Raw genomic sequence first — 19181 nt, forward strand, 5'->3', positions numbered from 1 at the left:
TAGAATTTTGGATTTCCATTTCACACCCAGATGTTTCCTCTGGAACCAATTTGCCTTTGTGAGGTGTCAAGGCTTGGGGAGATGGACCGCACCACAAGCCCTTATGTCAGCTTCCTTTCACCAGCCCACGGTTAGCCCGGATAAAACACAGCGCAGGTGATGACTTACAACAAGTCGCGAGAGGAAGATTGATGGCGGGGGCAAACAAGTTGTACAAGCGAATCAAAGGCAGCACGAGCATTGTTTTTTCGAGGGGGGAATGGTAAGCATTACCTCAATTAGATCACCTTCAAAGAGGGTCAATCAGAGAATGCCTTGAATTTCGTAGCCGGCCACTTCCACGGGCCACTCTAAGTAGTCACAAATGTGTGTAGGGATAAAAAAAAAAAAAAGATCTTTGAAGAAGTTAGACGGATAGAAACTGACACTCGGAATCAGTATCGGGGGTTCAGTCCTGTGACTTTCTTGTCTGCCAACATCACAGGTTTTGGGCACAATGGTGCATTGTGCGGCTGTCATTCAATCCCAAACTGCACGGTAATGTTGCATATGAGTGATTGCATAAAAAATGATGTCACCACAGCTGCTTGAGTGAGGAACAAACAGGTCCCAAAGAATGGGCAGACCTGAAATCACATTAAAGGTAAAGATGAGGGTGGGGCGAATTTCAAACACAGCAAAAAAAAAGTACTATCCATCTATCTATCTATCTATCTATCTATCTATCTATCTATCTATCTATCTATCTATCTATCTATCTATCTATCCATCTATCTACTGTATATATCTAAAAAGTATAACATTTGGCTAAGAGTAAGAAGATTGAGGGCTGAAAAATCAAAGTTTTTTTTTTACAAAAGGACACTTCTTTTAATACAAGACAGCCTAATGAGCCAAAAAAGGCCCAAACTTAAGGACGGCAGTCATGGGTGTCTTGTTAGCTGAGTGCTGTCACAGCACAAGGGCTACAAGACACAAACACAGAGGTATATACTTTAGATGGCAACCAAGATATTCCATAGTAATTGTTGTAGACACATAAAGCTGCACTTTACAGTAAACTGCTGGGCATGCATAAGCCAGACATTGCATCTCCACCACCAGCCTCATATGTATGTGTCTGGCTTCAATTAAAACACCATTACTGTCACCTCCAATCAACACTCCTCGCAGAGATCACCGCAACAATAATTAAGCTTACATTCTATCTGTGCCGTCCGTGCACTGCGGCGCTCTAAGTACGCTATTAAAAATCCCGCAGATGATATTATCTAATTTTCTGGTTTACCCTATTGATTCAGTGGAATATTTGGAAAATCACAGTTTATCATGAGAACATGGTATTTATGGCCATTACTGGTCAGGCACGTCATAAATCTCACATGGTGAGTTGACCACAAGCCACCGGAGCCAGGCCCCATTGCACGCCTGCTCTGCTGCAATATATACCTGGAGCCCTCTGCACATACTTCATGGTAATCAGAAGCATGCTCATAAATTCTCCTTTCAAGTATGTCAAGGCTCAAAGTAGACAACTATATTAACTGCCCGCCTACCCTCCCCCCTTCCATGTAATACTGTATTGGCCGCAACCTGTAAAGGAGGGACAAGAGCCTAGTCTCTCTAGGCCACAGAAATTATGCTTCGACCGCCACGGCTGCTTTTTCACTCCATATCAACCGTCTACAGTGAAAATCCAGGAGGACAGGGCCCGGCACGTCCTGCAAGAAGACCCTCAGACAACACAATTTACAACAAATAACAGTGTTCCTCTGTGTGTCCCCGCTTCCCACAGCCTCAAGCCGAGGCAGGGGTTGGCCCTTTCTGGGTTAGGCCCTTGATTCCCCCACCCCACCCCCCACCCCCCGCCCCGGCAATGCTTTCATGTGGTCAGCAGTTTGAGAAAAGAAAGGTCACTGTTATCGTTTAAATAATCTTAGCCAATTAAAGGGAGAAACTGGGTATGCTCTTGTTCCCCCGACTCTTTCGGAAATGGCCTAATCCATCTTCTTGGGGGAAATGAGGGGATAGGAGGAACAATTATCTGCCGAGCATCATCGTCATAGTCTTTTAAAGAGCCCCTTCCCATCCCCGCCACTTCGGCCCCCGCTCGCTTCTGAAATGTGCCCCGGGTTTAATTTCCTGGAATGCGACTGTTCTAGTAAGAAGCTGGAAATGGTGAAACCGTAGTGGAGTCGTGATTAAAGTGCTTCTGCTAATGATCCAGATCACAGCAGCAGGACCGGCCTGCAGACTGGCAGAACGCTGGAAAAACAGAAACCGTTTGATTTCTGAGAGAAACTGTACTATGATGGAATTTCTGTCACTTGTATGTATATCTTGAAATTGTTTCATTTTAGGTATATTTTTTTGATGTGTTTATCATGGGGTTTGTTTTTATTGTTAACTGTTCATTTTTTAATTGAGTGAATATTTTCAAAATGTTCTAGCTTCTATAGTTAAACTTGAACTTATTGGCAATTTTTCAGCTCGTTCACTTTCTTATTATTGCCTTTTTTTTTTGATGTGAGCTGCGGTGGCACTACAATTTTCCTCCGGTGATGAATAAAGTATCTATCTATCGTCTGCTGTTTGCTCATTGTCTATTGAAAAATATATAAATTAATTGCACTAAAACATGAGCCCTGTGACTTATGTCTGAAGTTTCGGCTTCCAGATATACCTAACTTCTTGTCAAAAGGGTGTTGGATGTGGTCGAAAGTCCTGCTGTTTGTTTGTCTGAGCTACGGTAGACTGCCAGGGCCGGCTCGAGGCATTTTGCCGCTCTGGGCAAACTGGCAACAGTGCACTGATCGCATCTGGGTTGGCACTGTCGGTACTGCCGGAGCGCGGGCGCCCCATCACTGGCCTGCCGCAGGCACCATCGGAAAAGGGAGACAGGTGCCCCGATCACTCCCTCTCCAAGCCCCCCCTTGGGATGAAGCGCTCAGTGGACGCCTACGTCGCCTGTAGGAAGGGCCGGCCCTGTAGACTGTCGTCACGCCTGTGATTGTACTAATAATATGAATGAATAAAGTCCTTTTCAGGTATTTTAAGTTACTCAAAGGCTGCTTTTGGCTTCCTTGTGCTGTGTCTCTTTTCCCCACGTTCACTGTAGAATGGATGGATTTCTTAAAAAATAATGAGCAAGTCAAAGACTTAGACTGAGGCTTGGAAAGGCTTTCCCAGAAAAAGACACCAACGTCAACGCTTCCCAGAAGTACCATTGATCAGAAATGAAAATCATCATCAGCAATTAAATCCCAAACAACTCTTCAGAGGTAAATGAAAAACAACATCTTCAAAGGGGGCTTTGGTTGGAGATTTTTGCAATGATTCATTCCCTGGACCTGCTGGCTTTTGCTTTTGGCCCCGCTGCACTTTCATGGTTGGCCACCTGCAGACTGCAGAATGCCCCACACTGTCACATCAGACCACCCGCTCACATCTGCTGGCTGCGAAGGCGGTGATCTTACTAAATTAGGCAGAGAGACATGAAGACATGGGTCCCATGGGTCTTTTGTTTACTCCTCGTGTTGGTTTAGCCCATAATGCATACGTTATACGACACATCAAAGCAGACGAAAAGGAACGTTTCAATGAGCTCCGACCTCCAGACCGACGTGTAATTTATGGATCGTGTCCCGCGGGGCCTGAGCGATGCTACACAAAAAATAAATTCAGCCAAATTGTGAACCAGCCCCAACCCAAGGCCGATGCAGGGTGGGCCGACTGATACAATGAGCCGACGCGTGGCCGATTCAATGGCGATGAAGATGTCACATTCAGGGCAAAACAGGTTGAACATGCCACGGTGTAAGCACCGAGCCCGGTTACATCACAGACCCCAAATGACGCAGGAAGCCTGGTTCCCAGACACATAACCCTCCATTAACTGCGGACTTCCACACAACATCAAAGACATACACCAAATCTTTGGCCTGTGAACTGTAACATTCCTGCTTATATTTACTGCAACATGATCTCATTCAGTTCTATTTTTAACACAAACCGAAGAGAAGACAACCGAACATATTATTGGTCTTGGCGTTAGTGTATGCTTTATTATTTATTACAATTTTTAAACCCAGCATGAAATGAATACAGGGTGATTTGTTGGATTTGTTGGAAGATGACCACCAATCTGGTTGACCTTATAACTCGGTCAATTTCAAAGAGAATGCAAGATTAAAAAAAAAAACCACAACCCTCCTCTGACGTTAGTCAAATTGCTATTGATATCATTGTACAAATAGTTCAAATTGGGAGAAATTGTCAGTAGAATCAATGTCATTTGTAGGCGGAAAACTTTTCCCAATATTGGGTTTCTGTGCAAGCCAAGACAGCAATACCTCCAATATTTTGGATATATTTACAGTATTTCTTTTACTTTTTCGATGGTTCTGGGTAACTGTAGGATGTCCCAAAATAGTACAGAGGCACAACATCGGCTCATTGACTAAAAATATAACTTGATCAATTAACCACATGAATATCTTACCCTGGGCACCAGAGATTCTCCTGTTAAAGTCATCTACTGTCTTCCCAATTATGCTGTTTGTATGCACTGTTACTTGTTCTTGAAGGTTGTACATTATGTTTAAATGTGTCTTTTTTGTTTTGTTTTTGTGTGTATAAAGCACTTTGTAACTTCTCATTTTTTTTATTTCCTCCTTTATCGAGGCCTTCTGGTCACCTCATTCTCATTCTCCATGCATACTCCATACATTCTGAATGTAGGTATGGGACCTTCTGTTAATACTGGGAACATGCTGAATTCTTAAAGAAAATCAAAAACTGATGAAAACTATAGAATGTATTGAATTTCTATGAAATATATCAATCTGATTCATACCATAGTGTGGCAATTAATATCACCGGACATGGACGTCGCAGGAGTGAATCAGGGTGCACTCGAGGAACAAAAGCGGCTAAAATAGCATCACCTCGCAGCCTCTACAATTACATCAAACAAGTCCAATACTTCCTCCCACTCCCCAGTTTAGTTAGTTGTCCATTGTCTCCGACAAAAGAACTTGACACTTTGAATTGGAGACTGTGATGGATTGCTTTTGAGGTCAAAAGCCCTTACAGGTATATTGATTTCATCCTTGCCTTGCAAAGTTTCTGTTGCTGAATAGATGATCTCCGGTCGGTGAGAATATGAAAAACACCACATGCAGCAGAGACACAGAGGTATTGTGGGAAAGTGGGTTTCGGCAATTGGCCGTTTGCTTTAAGGTTGATAAGAAAGCTTTTGTCCTGGGTTTAAATATGTATTACATCCGTGTTAGTGATTCATGTTTTCCATGTTAAGTCAAGATAAAAGTCAGACAACCTCGAAAGTCATTGTCTGGTATATGACAAACTGAGACATTGTGGGGGAGAAATCAGTCTGAATATGTCCAACATTATGGTATAAAATGTGCGACACATATTCTGAAGTCAAATGATGGGATTTTTGGGGGGGTTTACTATCAAAAATGAGCATAAAAGGACATATTCATTGAATACATTTCAGTAGTGTTTATGTTCTTGCACCTTTATGACCACACTTATGAGATAGTACTGAAATAGATTTGTGCGCCTCTATCATGTCCAAACAATATGAATAACTAATCCAGATGAGAAGAGTATAACATTTAACAAGTGAGGCACTGGTATTACTAACTTGATCAATTTGGACATGGCTTGTATCATAAGGGATGTCATGAAATCAGAATAAAAACATAGTCGTGTCGGAATGTCTCCTCAAAACCGCATGCTACTTGTCTACCCTGACAGAAAGTTGATTAACACCCTTAAAGCGTGCTTTATGTCCTATCGTGCGCACAAGCCAAGTTCCAACACATGATAACTTATATTCACTCCAGATGGATTCAAATTGATCTTTCATATTTTCACAATTTTAGCTCTCTATAAGCATTCATATTGTTAGTCAGCGGTTCTCAACATGGGATCAGGGGACCCCCAGGGGTCCTTCAAGAGGTCCCAGCAACATGATTAATAGTTACATAATGACAGATTTGGTTATAGTTTCACTCTTATCTCCCTAACTGTAGTATAGACCGCCATGGAATTTAGGACTGAATCATATCTAAGAATATAAATCTTATCAGATTGGGGTCCCAGAGAAAAAAATACTTGCAATTCGAGTTTAGGAATCACTGTTTTAGATCACTTATCCAGTGAAAAGGGAAAATAAATTAGGCCTGTAATTGGACATAAGTCAGTGACTATTTGTCTTAATTCCCTGCATAAAAGAGCACCTTGTTATAAAAATGGACCAATCGCTCACTTAATACATGTACTGTTTTATGCCCCTTTCCTTCCCAACGGGACTCCTGGTGCCTTCAATGCGCTGAGTTCAGTTTCATTTTTATTTATTTTTTTGTCAGCGCTGGATGGGGGCGGAGGAAGCGGAGCCATCAGAATCCTATAAAAAGAAAGTATCCCAGTCAGATCATGAAGTGCCAAGTTGAAGCTGCAGCCGCAGCAACACCTCCACTCCTGCTCCACCTCCAGAGACCGACTGAGACTGGAAACCACTCTTCACTTTGAACCCACAGATCCTCAATCTGACATCTGTTTTGTTTTTGTTTTGGGTTTTTTTCTCAGCAGAAAAGTGATATTGTGTGGATGGCAAATGATTCATTTGTAAATCTGACGCGCAGATAACTTGGATGGCAACTTTACGCACGGACGCTCCAAGTGCGCGCACCATCCAGTGAAACGTTTTACGCGTAATTTGGCACAAGGGTGCTCGTTGGGGTGCTTCTTTTTGGCCTTTTCATTTCCTTACTTACTATTATTTATAAGGATGCTCCTGCTTCCCCGGAGTAGCGTGTGCGTTCTGGTGCTTGTGGTGGCCTCGGCGAGGATGGGGACACCGCAGAAAGCGGAGACCCGCTCCAAGGCGAACTCCATCAAGTCTGGTCCGCAGGAGGAGGAACCCACTCCACCCACGAACCACTCTGAGACAAGCCACGGTGCCATCACGAAGAAATACAACGTGCTCACGCAGGTAAATTCAATCAATCAATTCGTTTTTATTTTATCTATCTATCTATCTATCTATCTATCTATCTATCTATCTATCTATCTATCTATCTATCTATCTATCTATCTATCTATCTATCTATCTATCTATCTATCTATCTATCTGTCTATCTATCTATCTATCTATCTATCTATCTATCTATCTATCTATCTATCTATCTATCTATCTATCTATCTATCTATCTATCTATCTATCTATCTATCTATCTATCTATCTATCTATCTATCTATCTATCTATCTGTCTGTCTGTCTATCTATCTATCTATCTATCTATCTGTCTGTCTGTCTGTCTGTCTGTCTGTCTGTCTGTCTTTGTTTGTTTGTTTATTTATCGCTTTATCTATTTATTTATTTATATTTAGTTTAAAAAAACATTTGTAAGTAATATTTCAATCTACATCCGACCCCCCTTTTTCTTTTTCTTTTTTTTTTTAAAGTTCAAGTCATATTTTTCATTTATCATCCTCACTCCCTTTTTATTTTACTTTTACCATTTTAATTAATATTTTAATCTATCATCTACCCCCTTTCTTTTTTCAACTTTTTAAAATTTGTCATTCAGAATTTAGTTTCCAAATTTCACACATTTATCTTTATTCTTATCAGGAATTTAGGAGAAGAGTAGTTTAGGAGAAATAACTTTTGACACGCGATCTAATCAACCAATCAGAAGGCAGAAATTAAAATGCGAGAATAATAGATAATAATAGATAATGTTGATCCAAATGTTTTATACCGCTATTATTCCTATGATTTTGTTTATTGTTAATATGTTTTTAATGTAAGTTTTGTTAATTCTTTATGTAGATAATAACATAGAACGTTGTAACCTGTAATTGAATGCTTGACTATGCGCCTATAATAATAATATCACCAAAAATAATAAAAGTAACATAATTAAAGATTATGATCTCACTGTAAAATGTTATTTGTATGTATTTGCTTGGAGGCACTTTCCATGTGTACATTAGTGATTTTCGAGGTGACCAAGTCCAGTATACAAGAAAAAAACCTTCTCATGTGCGAATGGTTATTGGAAATTGAAAGGATCAGACCTCTCATAAATCCTAATTGCCTCTCAGACCTTGACGCCACAGTTGTGTGCACCATAGTCGTCCAGTAAAACCATTAATGCCAGCAGAGAGAAAAGTGAGAAAAAGTTAACACTTGGGGTAATTTTCTGTCTGGTTCCTGGTGTCATAAAAGTGGTCCAGACGCTCGCTGGGATTATGAGAGTCTCTCTGAGGGATATAGTCTTACCAGCCACTTAATACCCACTCAGAAAGTGATCAATCCCTGCTGTTTCAACACCGTGCTGTGGAATGAGTTTGGCAGCGAAGGCGGCGTGAAAAAAATGTTAATGCGAAAATTGAGCGCTTTTTTATTTCACCAACCGTGGAACTTGGTTGTTTTCATTCCGCTGCCAAGTAAATTAATTCATTGCGAGTATTTATGAGGTGAAGAAGACATCTCGCTTATTTAAGAGAATACGACATTCCCCACGCCTTAAATAGATTTTCAAATTGACCCTTTTCTTTCATTCTCCCCCTGAACACGCATGGAAATGAGAGAAATAAATATAGATACAAGCAAAATATCTGTCAAACGCACCCATTGGCTTCAAAATCATGACTACACATAATTTGCCTGAAATGTATTTGAACCTCTGACTTATTAACCTGCATTAAGCCCCATAGCTTGAGCCTTTGAGCAGTAGATGGCACTACGACATCTTTCTTTCTTTCTTGCTTTTCTTCTGTCTGGATCAAATCAAAGAAACCTAAAACCGTTTTTTATTATTTTCTTTCAGTGGCATATACAGTATATATACACACAGCATATTCAGTGTGTGTGTATATATATATATATATATATATATATACACACACACACAGCATACAGCATATATATATTGTATACAGCATATTTATTATGTACTTTATAGTGTATATCCACAGTGCTGTCAGCTTGTAGCAGAATACTGTTGGATATCTGGGAGGTGTGCAGTGCACAGAGCAGATCTCTGATAGCCTCCTCAGACAGGATGGATTATGGAAACCCTATTTTTTATTTTTTATTTTTTTTTCTCCTGTTTGGGGCTTGGAAGAGGTCCAGCCCCGAAGAAGCACTGCCAGGCGCTGCTCAGTATAAACGTCTGCTTACAACCCCGCCATCGCAATAATCTGGAGTAGTTTTGGGAAAAGTGGCCTGGGGGGAGACAATATGTGTGTGCAAAGACCACCCTACTGTTATACGAGCAAAATGTCACGGTGCATTTAGCGGCGTGTCCAAATGAAGATGGCTAATAGCTCCTACAGCGCGGGGGCACTGGCGTGTGTCTGGACGTGGGCTGCCAGGAGGGTTTCCATCACTGTAAAATAGCAGCCACAACGCCATAGTGGTCAGAAATGTGGCCTGAAACCTGGCAGGCAAAGTCATCTGACCCATATTTCATAATTTAGTGGTTGTTTACAGTATGACAATGAATCAAAAATATCAAGTCTGGTCTTTGCACGAGACTTTAATTCGCAAAGTGTGGCACAGAGTTGGCTCCAGAATAATATTGGGTGGACGTTGAGCGTGCTAATGTTACGACCTTAGATGTTTAGTAGTAAAATACTCCCATAAATATGGGTAAAATATGTATAACTCAGACTTACGAATGTACGGTTGTAAATGTCTACGCACCTCCATGCAAATGTCCAGTGGCTTCGTTGTGAGGACCCCCTCCCCCATTTAGATTTGGTCCGGTTGGTCTAGTTTCCATGATGTTGAATTTTATTACAGTTTGAACACAATTAGCGTCTTCATTATCATAAACATTTATTCCCCTTCTTATAAATTTCCTTCCTTTCCTTTCCATACTTTTTAGCCTCATTGCTCAGCAAAACAGAAGAAAAACACACACATATCAGCCAGCTGTTTGGGAGGCCCTAAGGTCTCCGACATTAAAGAATATTTGGATGGTTCCCCTACGAGCTCCCATAAAATTGCCCCAACTAGCTTTTTTTTTAAACTTAGCAAATTAGAGGGGCAGGGGCCAGACAGCCACTGAAAAGCAGCCACTCCCGTTGGATACAAGAATGCACAGCATTTTTGTGCCTGCTTGAATTTAAACGATGCCCAAAGTCATTGATAAAAGGAAACATATGACCGCCCAATATTCTTTCATGATCTCATAAGTTGATCTCACTGCTCCTAAAAAAAGAACCGTATGGATGGGTTGAACGGAGATGACAAATTTCATCTATCAGACACAAACCAGGGTCAGGTTTTGGCTTTTGTGATCCAGCTCATCAAACTATTGAGTGCTTTCCCGTCCACATCACGACGACTAAACTTGAACCAAAGCGTGGTAACAAAGTGGGACTGTGAGACCCTGTCAGCCGGTGTTTGTGGGTGGGCACCGGCTCGTTGGAGTTCTACTCCGAGGAATGGATTGTATGGGCAGGCACCACTCACCGCTGTAACCTCCCAAACCACAAGGGAAGCAGCAGCAGCAGCAGCGTGGCGGCGTTCATATCTGCTAAACATCAGCAGCTGGTGAGACGGTACTTTACCGAGTGCTTCATTTGATTCAACACAGATATGACTTTAACAAGCAATCTGTGAAGGCAGCGCTTATTAAAAGCGGAGGCGACGCACTTTCCTCCTCCGTCCCCTTCAACCTTAAGCGACTGTTCGCTGATCCTAACGAGCCCGGAGGGAGGGCCGCGGCAGGAAGAGGTGTGACTGCTTGTTAGCGCTGAGTAGGATGTGGCCCCGTCTCAAGCTGGGGGTCTCTCGCCGAGTGGCACCTCGGCTCAGTGGGTCCCCAGGGCATTGCGAGGGAACCACGTCGGGGCCATGAGGGGCCCTCAAAGGCCTTCTGAGGAGAATCCGGCTTACCCCCGTTGACTTTTCGACGGTGCTGTTAATGACCGAAGAGACCCAGACTGTGGAGGGAAGGGGCGTCTGGGTCTCCCAAAGCTCCTCCTGGAGGAGCCCAAAGCTCCGAGACGGTGGAGCCGTACTCTCTCGCAGAATCAATTCCCAACATGCTATGCTCCTTGCATGGCCTAAGGAAAACCCTTAGTGTGGCTGAGGAACATGACAAGTTTAGTACGCAAACCTAACTCGAGAGAGTTCTTGATTTAAGAGACTTTGGAGTCCAGACCTCAATGGGTAAACTCAAAACCACATGTGTTTTCAGTGATGAAAGAAGTTGGGTCATGTTCTTACATATCTGCTCGTCCGTATGTGTTGTCCATCCCTATGTTATCTGATACTGGCAGGCTGCCCGTGCTTTCAGAGGGTCCGCGGGGTTTGTTTATCCAGTGACATAGTTTATTTGTCTCGGTACGAGCTGCGGCCACTCGTTAACACCATTCACAGTTTTGAGTAACCCGCATAATCCCAGGGGGTGGAGTTTGATCAATGCAATAACCTCCAGAACTCTGCGGGTGGAATGATGATGCATTTTTTGTACGAATCCTCTTCAGTGAATGCTGTGCACTCATGCATGTGTATATAAATTGTTTGTGTGTGTTTGTATGGACTTGTGCTTCTGTTTGCACATATATATATTGTAGTTTATATCCGTGGGTTAGCGGCTAAATTAGCAGATTGTTCCCAGAATTCTGTACAGTACCATGTGAATTAATTTGTTCCGAAAATTTCTTGTGAAAAACTCAAAAAGACTACACATGTGTATGTCAACGTTTCATTTAGTCCGGGAAACCTACACGTACTATCGGGACAAGCTGCGGTTCTATCATCGTATGAGATAAGTCAGTAAGGGGGGGATATGCAGCGGTGGGACGGGTTCAAAGCCGATTGCATCCTGCAGTTAAATCCCGGTAGATTGTCGCTCCCGCACATTGCATCTGAGGTTTCCTCATCAAAGCGGCGGCACTCCGCCAGCACGAGGACAGCACGAGACAGCGCCGGAGGCTTCCCTCATGCCCCCCCTCCCCGTCTGTCTCGGCCTTTATCGCCGCGCCGGCATACCGACAGGGGCTGCACGGAGAGCGCGCGGCTCAGAAGCCGCTTCCGCTGCAGGATGCGCAGCCGGAGGCCTTTCATGTCGGGAAGAGCGTCTGGGAGGGAAAATAAGGGAGCGAGCGAAGAAAAAAAAAAAAACAACCCAAAAACCCCAGAAGCCGCTCAAAGTGGACTGGAAGACTCACTGAGATGAATGAGACGCTTCCAAAAAACGAAAGAGACCCCCCCCCCCCCCTCCCCCGTCCCCTTTGGAAGTTGTGAATGAGGCATTTCAAAACAAGGCGAGATAAGGGGGAGATTATCAGCCGGTTGCCTTGTATCTTTGGTTTTCAAAGCGTTTGCCTTGTGGGTTGAAGCAAAAATGGTGAGAGGTGAGCCCCCCACCCCACCCCGCCCCCAAAATCCTACCCCCCACCCAACACCCCACCCCCAAAATCCTACCCCCTGCCACACCATTCCAGCCCTATTCTCCATATGCAGCGTTGGCTGTAATCAATCCAAGGCTGCAGAACAGAAAGCCCCAATAGGAATCACAGCAGGTAGAGAGAAATACGACTGCACGCAGCCAGTCCCATTTGTCTTCATATATTTAGATAACAGACCATTTTTCACATCAGAGTTCTCCCTGATGTGAAAAACCTCTCGCTAGGCTGCACTTTTCCAAACTGAGTCCAGCTTACTTTCCCTTCTGAAGAGCCCATATCAGAGTCAAAAAGAATTGAAATGGGCAACTGTCACAGCGAATGTAATCACGGTGCTTTTCAGCATTGGCATGCAGGATAATCAGAACGTGAACGTGCTATTTATACTATGTGGGGATTGGGAAACAATACTTTACTCTGAGAATGGGATTATATTGGCAAAATCATTCCCTGTGATTAGAGGAGATTTTCTGGGAATAATTGTAATCAAGATATTCTTACAATAAGTTGGTTTACTGTAATCAATCGATAAGCCATGCGCCCTATGATCATCATTCATAATGATGGATCGCTATCACTGGCACATTTTATTTATTTCCACTCTTTTTGGTCAGTCGCTCCATGTGTTTCCAATGGAGCACAGTCAGTATGGCTTACGCTCCGTCCGGCGGATCCAAACTGGTCCACTCTCTTTAAGCTTGAGCATATTGAATAACAACTTTTTTAATGTCGGCCAGATATTGATGTTTTCCTTTGTAGAATGTATTTTAACATGTTGGCCGTATTAAACTTTGATTTCGGGTGATGCAGTCCCTCCCGATTGATTTCAAGATCCCGAATGGATTTTGCTATCTGTTGTGGCTGTAATGATTGCGTTCATATTCTATAATCCATTGTTCATTATTCTGTCCTTTCCGTCAGTTGAAGGTCACTTCAGTTTAGATCTGTGCAGAACAAACTAGATGCAGTTGAGCAGGTGATTCACATAGTGTGTAGGCTTCTAGGGTTCCCTGTGCTTTCAATGATATGCATATTTTGGGTGCTATTTTGTATTTGAATTCACTTCTGACTGTCTCCCGTGGCAATGACAATATTATAGAGAAGAACTGCAGTGATATTTTGAGACAAATAAATCGATTTCCAGTCTTCCTTAAGGGGATCTCACGCTCCAGTTCTTTTTGGAGCTTTTTGCAGTTCTTTTTCTCCAGTTTCTTTTTCATATTCTTATATTCAATATCATGTGACTGTGAGACTTAATTCATGTAAGGTTTTTCATTGGAACTTCATTAAAAATGAAATGATGGCAGTTGTTCTACCAACATATCCTGAAAGAATTATGGAAAAAAATCTGGAAGAATGAAGCCTGGCTTTATTTTTCCGGATTTTTTTTTTCCGGTGTTGGGTCCATTTATAAAACGTGTTTTTTATCGCCCATGGTGAACTTTGTTTTCCACTGCTTGTATTCAGCCTCAGAAGAAACACAGACCATCCTATTAATCTGGTTATCGATTGTTCATTTTTAACTGATGGCTAATTCAAAACAACATGGCCACAGGGCACCCTTCCTTTTTATCACAGGACCAGGGTTCGAACCCCCTGTATCTCTCAGGGTCCGTCCAGCTTCAGTGTTTTTGAGCAGCGCACTGAGAAAAATATCACACATATTTTGCCTCAAATTTCAAATAACAACAATCAGATTGCATATCACTTACATCCGTCTCAAAGCCTACGATCCCACAAGCTTACGGTCTTAATGCTGACGATGGAGCGGCGCCAAGGTTTCCTGTAGACAATTTGAACTATTAAAAACATTGATTCTCTGATTTCCTGCTTTGGGGATGCTTCGAATGCCCTGATTTAAGAGTCCCAATTACACCAAACCACACCAAAACCAACTGTAATTGGATTTCACTTTAGCAATTGTAGCTGTAACCGAAAATTTTCCAAAAAATGCTTGGGTTTGACCTGTATAACATAGAAAGTTTTATTAATTTTTCTTCCCCTGCAGGTGTATCCATGCAGCAGCGACAAGGAGTGCAGCGTGGGAAGCTACTGTCACAGTCCGCAGAAGGATTCCTCCCGATGCCTCACGTGTCGCAGGAGGAAAAAGCGTTGCCATAGAGACGCCATGTGCTGCCCCGGAAACAGATGCGTCAACTGTACGTAATTGTGGGACCCTCACTTTATCCCAGGTCACTTACAGTCTCAAAACGAAATTGACTTTCTGACCTAAAACTGGATCACATTTCAAGCGACCTCATTTTCGCTGAAAACCTTCGACTTTTGAACCAAATAACGGCAGTTTTACTTCAGTCTGTGGTGTGCTTGTCTGGCAGTTCCAGCAATATTATTTAGAATGAGTAATACAGTAGCTTGTCCTCAAATTGTGAGGTAGATCAACTTAAATCGGACCCCGGGGAGAGTTCATGTGATGTGTTCTCCCTCACTGACAAACTGTAGAGGAACCGCAAATGAACTCTGTGGTTCCCCTGCCTGAGTCGTTTCATGTGGGATGCAGCAGGATTTACGTTCTCAGTTCCTAAACAGGAATAGTGTGTGAACCTTTACTAATAGTAACTTACAGTGTCTGCTGTAAGGTCAGCATCGGAAGTATTACAATTAGATTTCTGACTATTTGTTAATCACCGCACTGCCTCCTAGATTGATATTTGCATCGTATGCGAGTTGTGTTCATCATGCTTGAAGTGGCTTGGTTACATTGCTGTTTCTCAAGTTTATATACCGTGTTGGCTTGAAACAAAACCAAAGACTGACTTAGACTGACTCAAGAGGATCTTTATAAGTATGACTTGATCATGATGTGTGCATTCTCTTTGAAGGAATAATGTAATTCCATTCCACGGTCGAGTGGCGAAAAAGTCAACATAATTTGTCATAAATTGTAATATTAAATCCCGGTATATATAATACATAATGAATTGGAATTATTGCTGATTCACTTTAGAGCTTGATTCATCACTCTTTGCTTCTCATGGAGTCTTTTAGTTTCCTGATTTACATCTAGTCCATAGCTATCGTGAAAACTTTATCTAAAAAAAGAAACAGCAACACAGGACTCTCTGGCACTGAACCAACCTGAGTTGACTCCAATGTCCATAATTATCTATGGTTTAATGCTAAAGTATGGGGGGTCTGTGCCATCATTAAAATAATTTTCAAGTCAGTACCCTCGCTTCCATTTTACTTCTTACTTTGAGTCTTTTTAAGTTGCTAGTCAGCAAAGTTGAGTTGAATTGTGGACAAACTTAATAACTTTTGCATTCTTTAAACCCAGCGTGCGCAAAATGAGGGACTTACAGCAGCCGAAAGAGAGGACAGAAGAGATAACGCAAGGAGGAACGTAGTTATTATTTAAGAAATAAACGCTCACACACACTTTTCGGGGGGGATAATAAATAGACACAGATCTCTGAAAACCAAGATTCGGATCGTCCTGACGGTCGAACATGTACGAGGTCCGTGCTGTAACCTCTGCCGTCTCTGTTTGCTCCTGCCTCAGATATCTGCGTCCCCGTCTCGGAGAGCGTGCTCTCCCCTCACATCTCCTCTCTGGACGACCACAACAAGCTCTCCACCAAGGAGCACGGCTGGAAGAAAGGCGGGAAAGCAAAAGCCAAGCATTCTCTCAAAGGTGAAGGTGTCATTTCTTCTCTGATCTTTCCTGACCTTATCTGCGAGAAAACAAACCAAAAAGAAACAACATATACGAGTGATACTCAACACCGTCTTTTTTGAAACCCCCCTTTTGTTATCGCTCGCACCCAATGTGGTCCGGAAAACGGAATATTCGCATTCGGTTCATGTGCGCCGTCTGCGTATCCCACAGGGCAGCCGGGGGACGCCAGTCCGCAAACTACTACGATAATTACCCCTCTGCTCGTATATCTGTGTCTCTGTAAGCCCGCGAAACAGCGCGGGGACTGTTTTAGAAAAACCACAATGCTCCCGCTGTTTCTGCACCTACATTAAACAGCCGTATAAACACCCTCACTGACAGCCCACGTCGTCTGATATACGAGGGAAAGCCACAGAATGTTGGTTTGGCGTGATCTGCGCTAGTAACTGCCGGGGGCCCCCCCGCTTGGCACTAATTTCACCTGACTCGCGTAAATGTTAAGGCCCATCCATAAAGCAATACCTTTAATGAGACACTTAAATGACTCGGCTGTAAAATGCCGTCTTAAGGTCAGGAGAACGAAATCGTTGCGAAATTGGAAGCCCGAGCGCGGATGAAATATAAGGCCTTTATTTGCGCTGCAGTCGCTTTTTAGGAATGTTGCCTAACTGTAATTACCTCACGCCGTCGGAAAACGAATCTCAGAGAAGCGGCGCAGCGAGTAGACGGTGCGAGGGGAATCTCTCCTTTATTCGGAAGATTTCGACTTCTACGTAGGCGTGCAAAGAACCCTTTTCGCGCCTCCGTCTTACCTCTTCTCTTTTGAAACATTTGTGCGATAAGACGCGCTTTGCGTTCGATCATCCTTTCATTGCTTTTTTTTTTTCCCCCGAACATCCCCCCCCCCCCCCCCCCGCCATCCTGCTCCCCTCTCTCTCTCAGGCCACGAGGGCGACGCGTGCCTGCGCTCGTCCGACTGCTCCGACGGCTTCTGCTGCGCTCGCCACTTCTGGACCAAGATCTGCAAGCCGGTGCTGCGGCAGGGGGAGGTGTGCACCAAGCAGAGGAAGAAAGGCTCGCACGGCCTGGAGATCTTCCAGCGCTGCGACTGCGCCAAGGGCCTCGTCTGCAAGGTGTGGAAAGACGCCACCTCCTCGTCCAAGTCCAGGCTCCACATGTGCCAAAAGATCTGATGCTGTGAAGGGGCTTTGCTGAAGATCGAGAACCGCCGCAGAGACTATTGACAACGGAACCGTCCTTTCTAGGCCATTCTTGCCGGTCGACGCGCGACGAGGGGAACGGGGAAGGCTTTGCTACGTCCACTTCCCCGCCCCAACCTCACCTCCGCCGGCACGAGCATCCGCCTCCAGAGCCGCCTGAGATCCCGGAGGTCATTGTGCATTCGTAGTCTTGGCAGAAGTCCCCCTTCCAACATCTTAAAACCATTTTGAGAACATTCCGGAAGCAACAAGTTGAGTTTAGTTCAGCCCGTGCAACGTGTGGTCGTCATCTTAATCCTCAGTAAGACGCACGTGTAGAACCACAATTTCCCTATAGACATTCTCCCAAAACAAGAATATTTGTCCATTAAAGTCAACGATTAATTCTTAACCATTGCTCGTTTTAATTAAAATTCCTCAACCCATTTGCTCTAGAATATTCAAAAAGCACACACTACTCTCTGTATTTCATCTGTATAATTGTATAACCTCCTGATGAACTCAAAGTAAAGTATAGCTGTACATTAAGGCAAATAACACAGAACGACACACAGATGTATATTGACCATGTCGTTCTGGAAAACGAACTGTGTGTGTGTGTGTGTGTGTGTGTGTGTTTGTGTGTGTGTGTGTGTGTGTGTGTGTGTGTGTGTGTGTGTGTGTGTGTGTGTGTGTGTGTGTGTGCGTTGCCTAAAGACCTGGCTTTATGTGTTTGTGTGAGAAATGATTCAACAAGGAACAACATGAGGACTGGAGGATAAGCCAGCACTGTTTTAACGAACAAATGAACCTTTTGGATGGATGGTGATACAGCTGCGTGCATGAATCTTATATTCCGGACATAATTCCCATTCCTCACCCATTTACTGGAACAGGTGAAAATGCAAATATGTCTCTGTATGTTCTTGGACCAGTACTAGTGGAAAATGGACAACGCCCACAACAAAATGCTCCTCCCGACCACCCGGACCATCCTAAATCGGCTATGCGCTGATGGTATGGATTCCAGCTTATTTTCGATAGGATTCTGCTTTTTGAAATGGTGTAGCGTTCATTTGTCTGTTTTAAGAGCACCTAGTAAACCTTTTCTCGTAACCATAAAAAAAAAAAAACTCCTGTTAAACTCTTATATTGTAAATAGATTGGAAACAATCAAAATGTATTTAAGGATCAATGTATATCATGTACATATGATAAAAAATAAGATATGATTTTTTTTTTATATGTGAGTAAAAATTGCTAGGTGAGAAGATTAAAAGGATGGGATGCGGTGTGAGGATTTAAGTTGGATAGGTTTAAAATATGTAGGCGAACTCAGCAGTGTGGGGGTTAGAGAGGGGGGGATAGCAACGGTAGCTTCGAATGGAATAATGAAATGAAAGCGGCGAAGGGCGTCTTCATTTTGGCCAGGCGAGCTCATCGGCTGATACAAAAAAGCGTGTAAATGGTCTGTAAATGGTTTCAAGAATTTTATCCCACTAAAGTGACGTTTGTGTGAATAACTTCCGCTTATATCTATTTTTTTTTTTTTTTTGTATTAACAATGATGACTAAATAAAAGAATGTATTTTGTACTTGCGGCTTGTGCTGTGTGGTGTTTGACGTCCGAGTAGAACACTGAAACAGCGGTGGCTTCACTTCATCTGGGGGTTTATTTTAAAGCGGTAATCCGTGAGATTGCCTGTACAATTCCCAGAGTTCTGTGAACATTCGTCCATATGGACGGTTTATTGACCACAACCAGCTACAATGCTTTACCAAATTCACTGCGGCTACTTTCCACTTCACGCACAATGCATTCTTGGTGGCAGACCCCGCCACCAACAACGGAAACAGCATATAAAGGAGCGCATACACAA

The 19181-nt window shown here is 43.1% G+C and overlaps 1 protein-coding gene across 1 annotated transcript; it reads left to right on the forward strand.

Moving 5' to 3' along the window:
* Positions 1–6880: 6880 nt before the first annotated feature.
* On the forward strand, positions 6881–18884 carry dkk2 (dickkopf WNT signaling pathway inhibitor 2; the record flags this gene model as incomplete). Its single annotated transcript, XM_079999189.1, has 4 exons — positions 6881–7024; positions 14474–14624; positions 15986–16117; positions 17045–18884. The coding sequence occupies 4 exons, from the start codon at positions 6881–6883 to the stop codon at positions 17293–17295; spliced, it is 678 nt and encodes a 225-aa protein (XP_079855315.1). The 3' UTR covers positions 17296–18884.
* Between the last annotated feature and the right edge of the window lie 297 nt (positions 18885–19181).

This window comes from Zeus faber (assembly GCF_960531495.2).
Source record: "Zeus faber genome assembly, chromosome: 4".
NCBI lineage: Eukaryota > Metazoa > Chordata > Actinopteri > Zeiformes > Zeidae > Zeus > Zeus faber.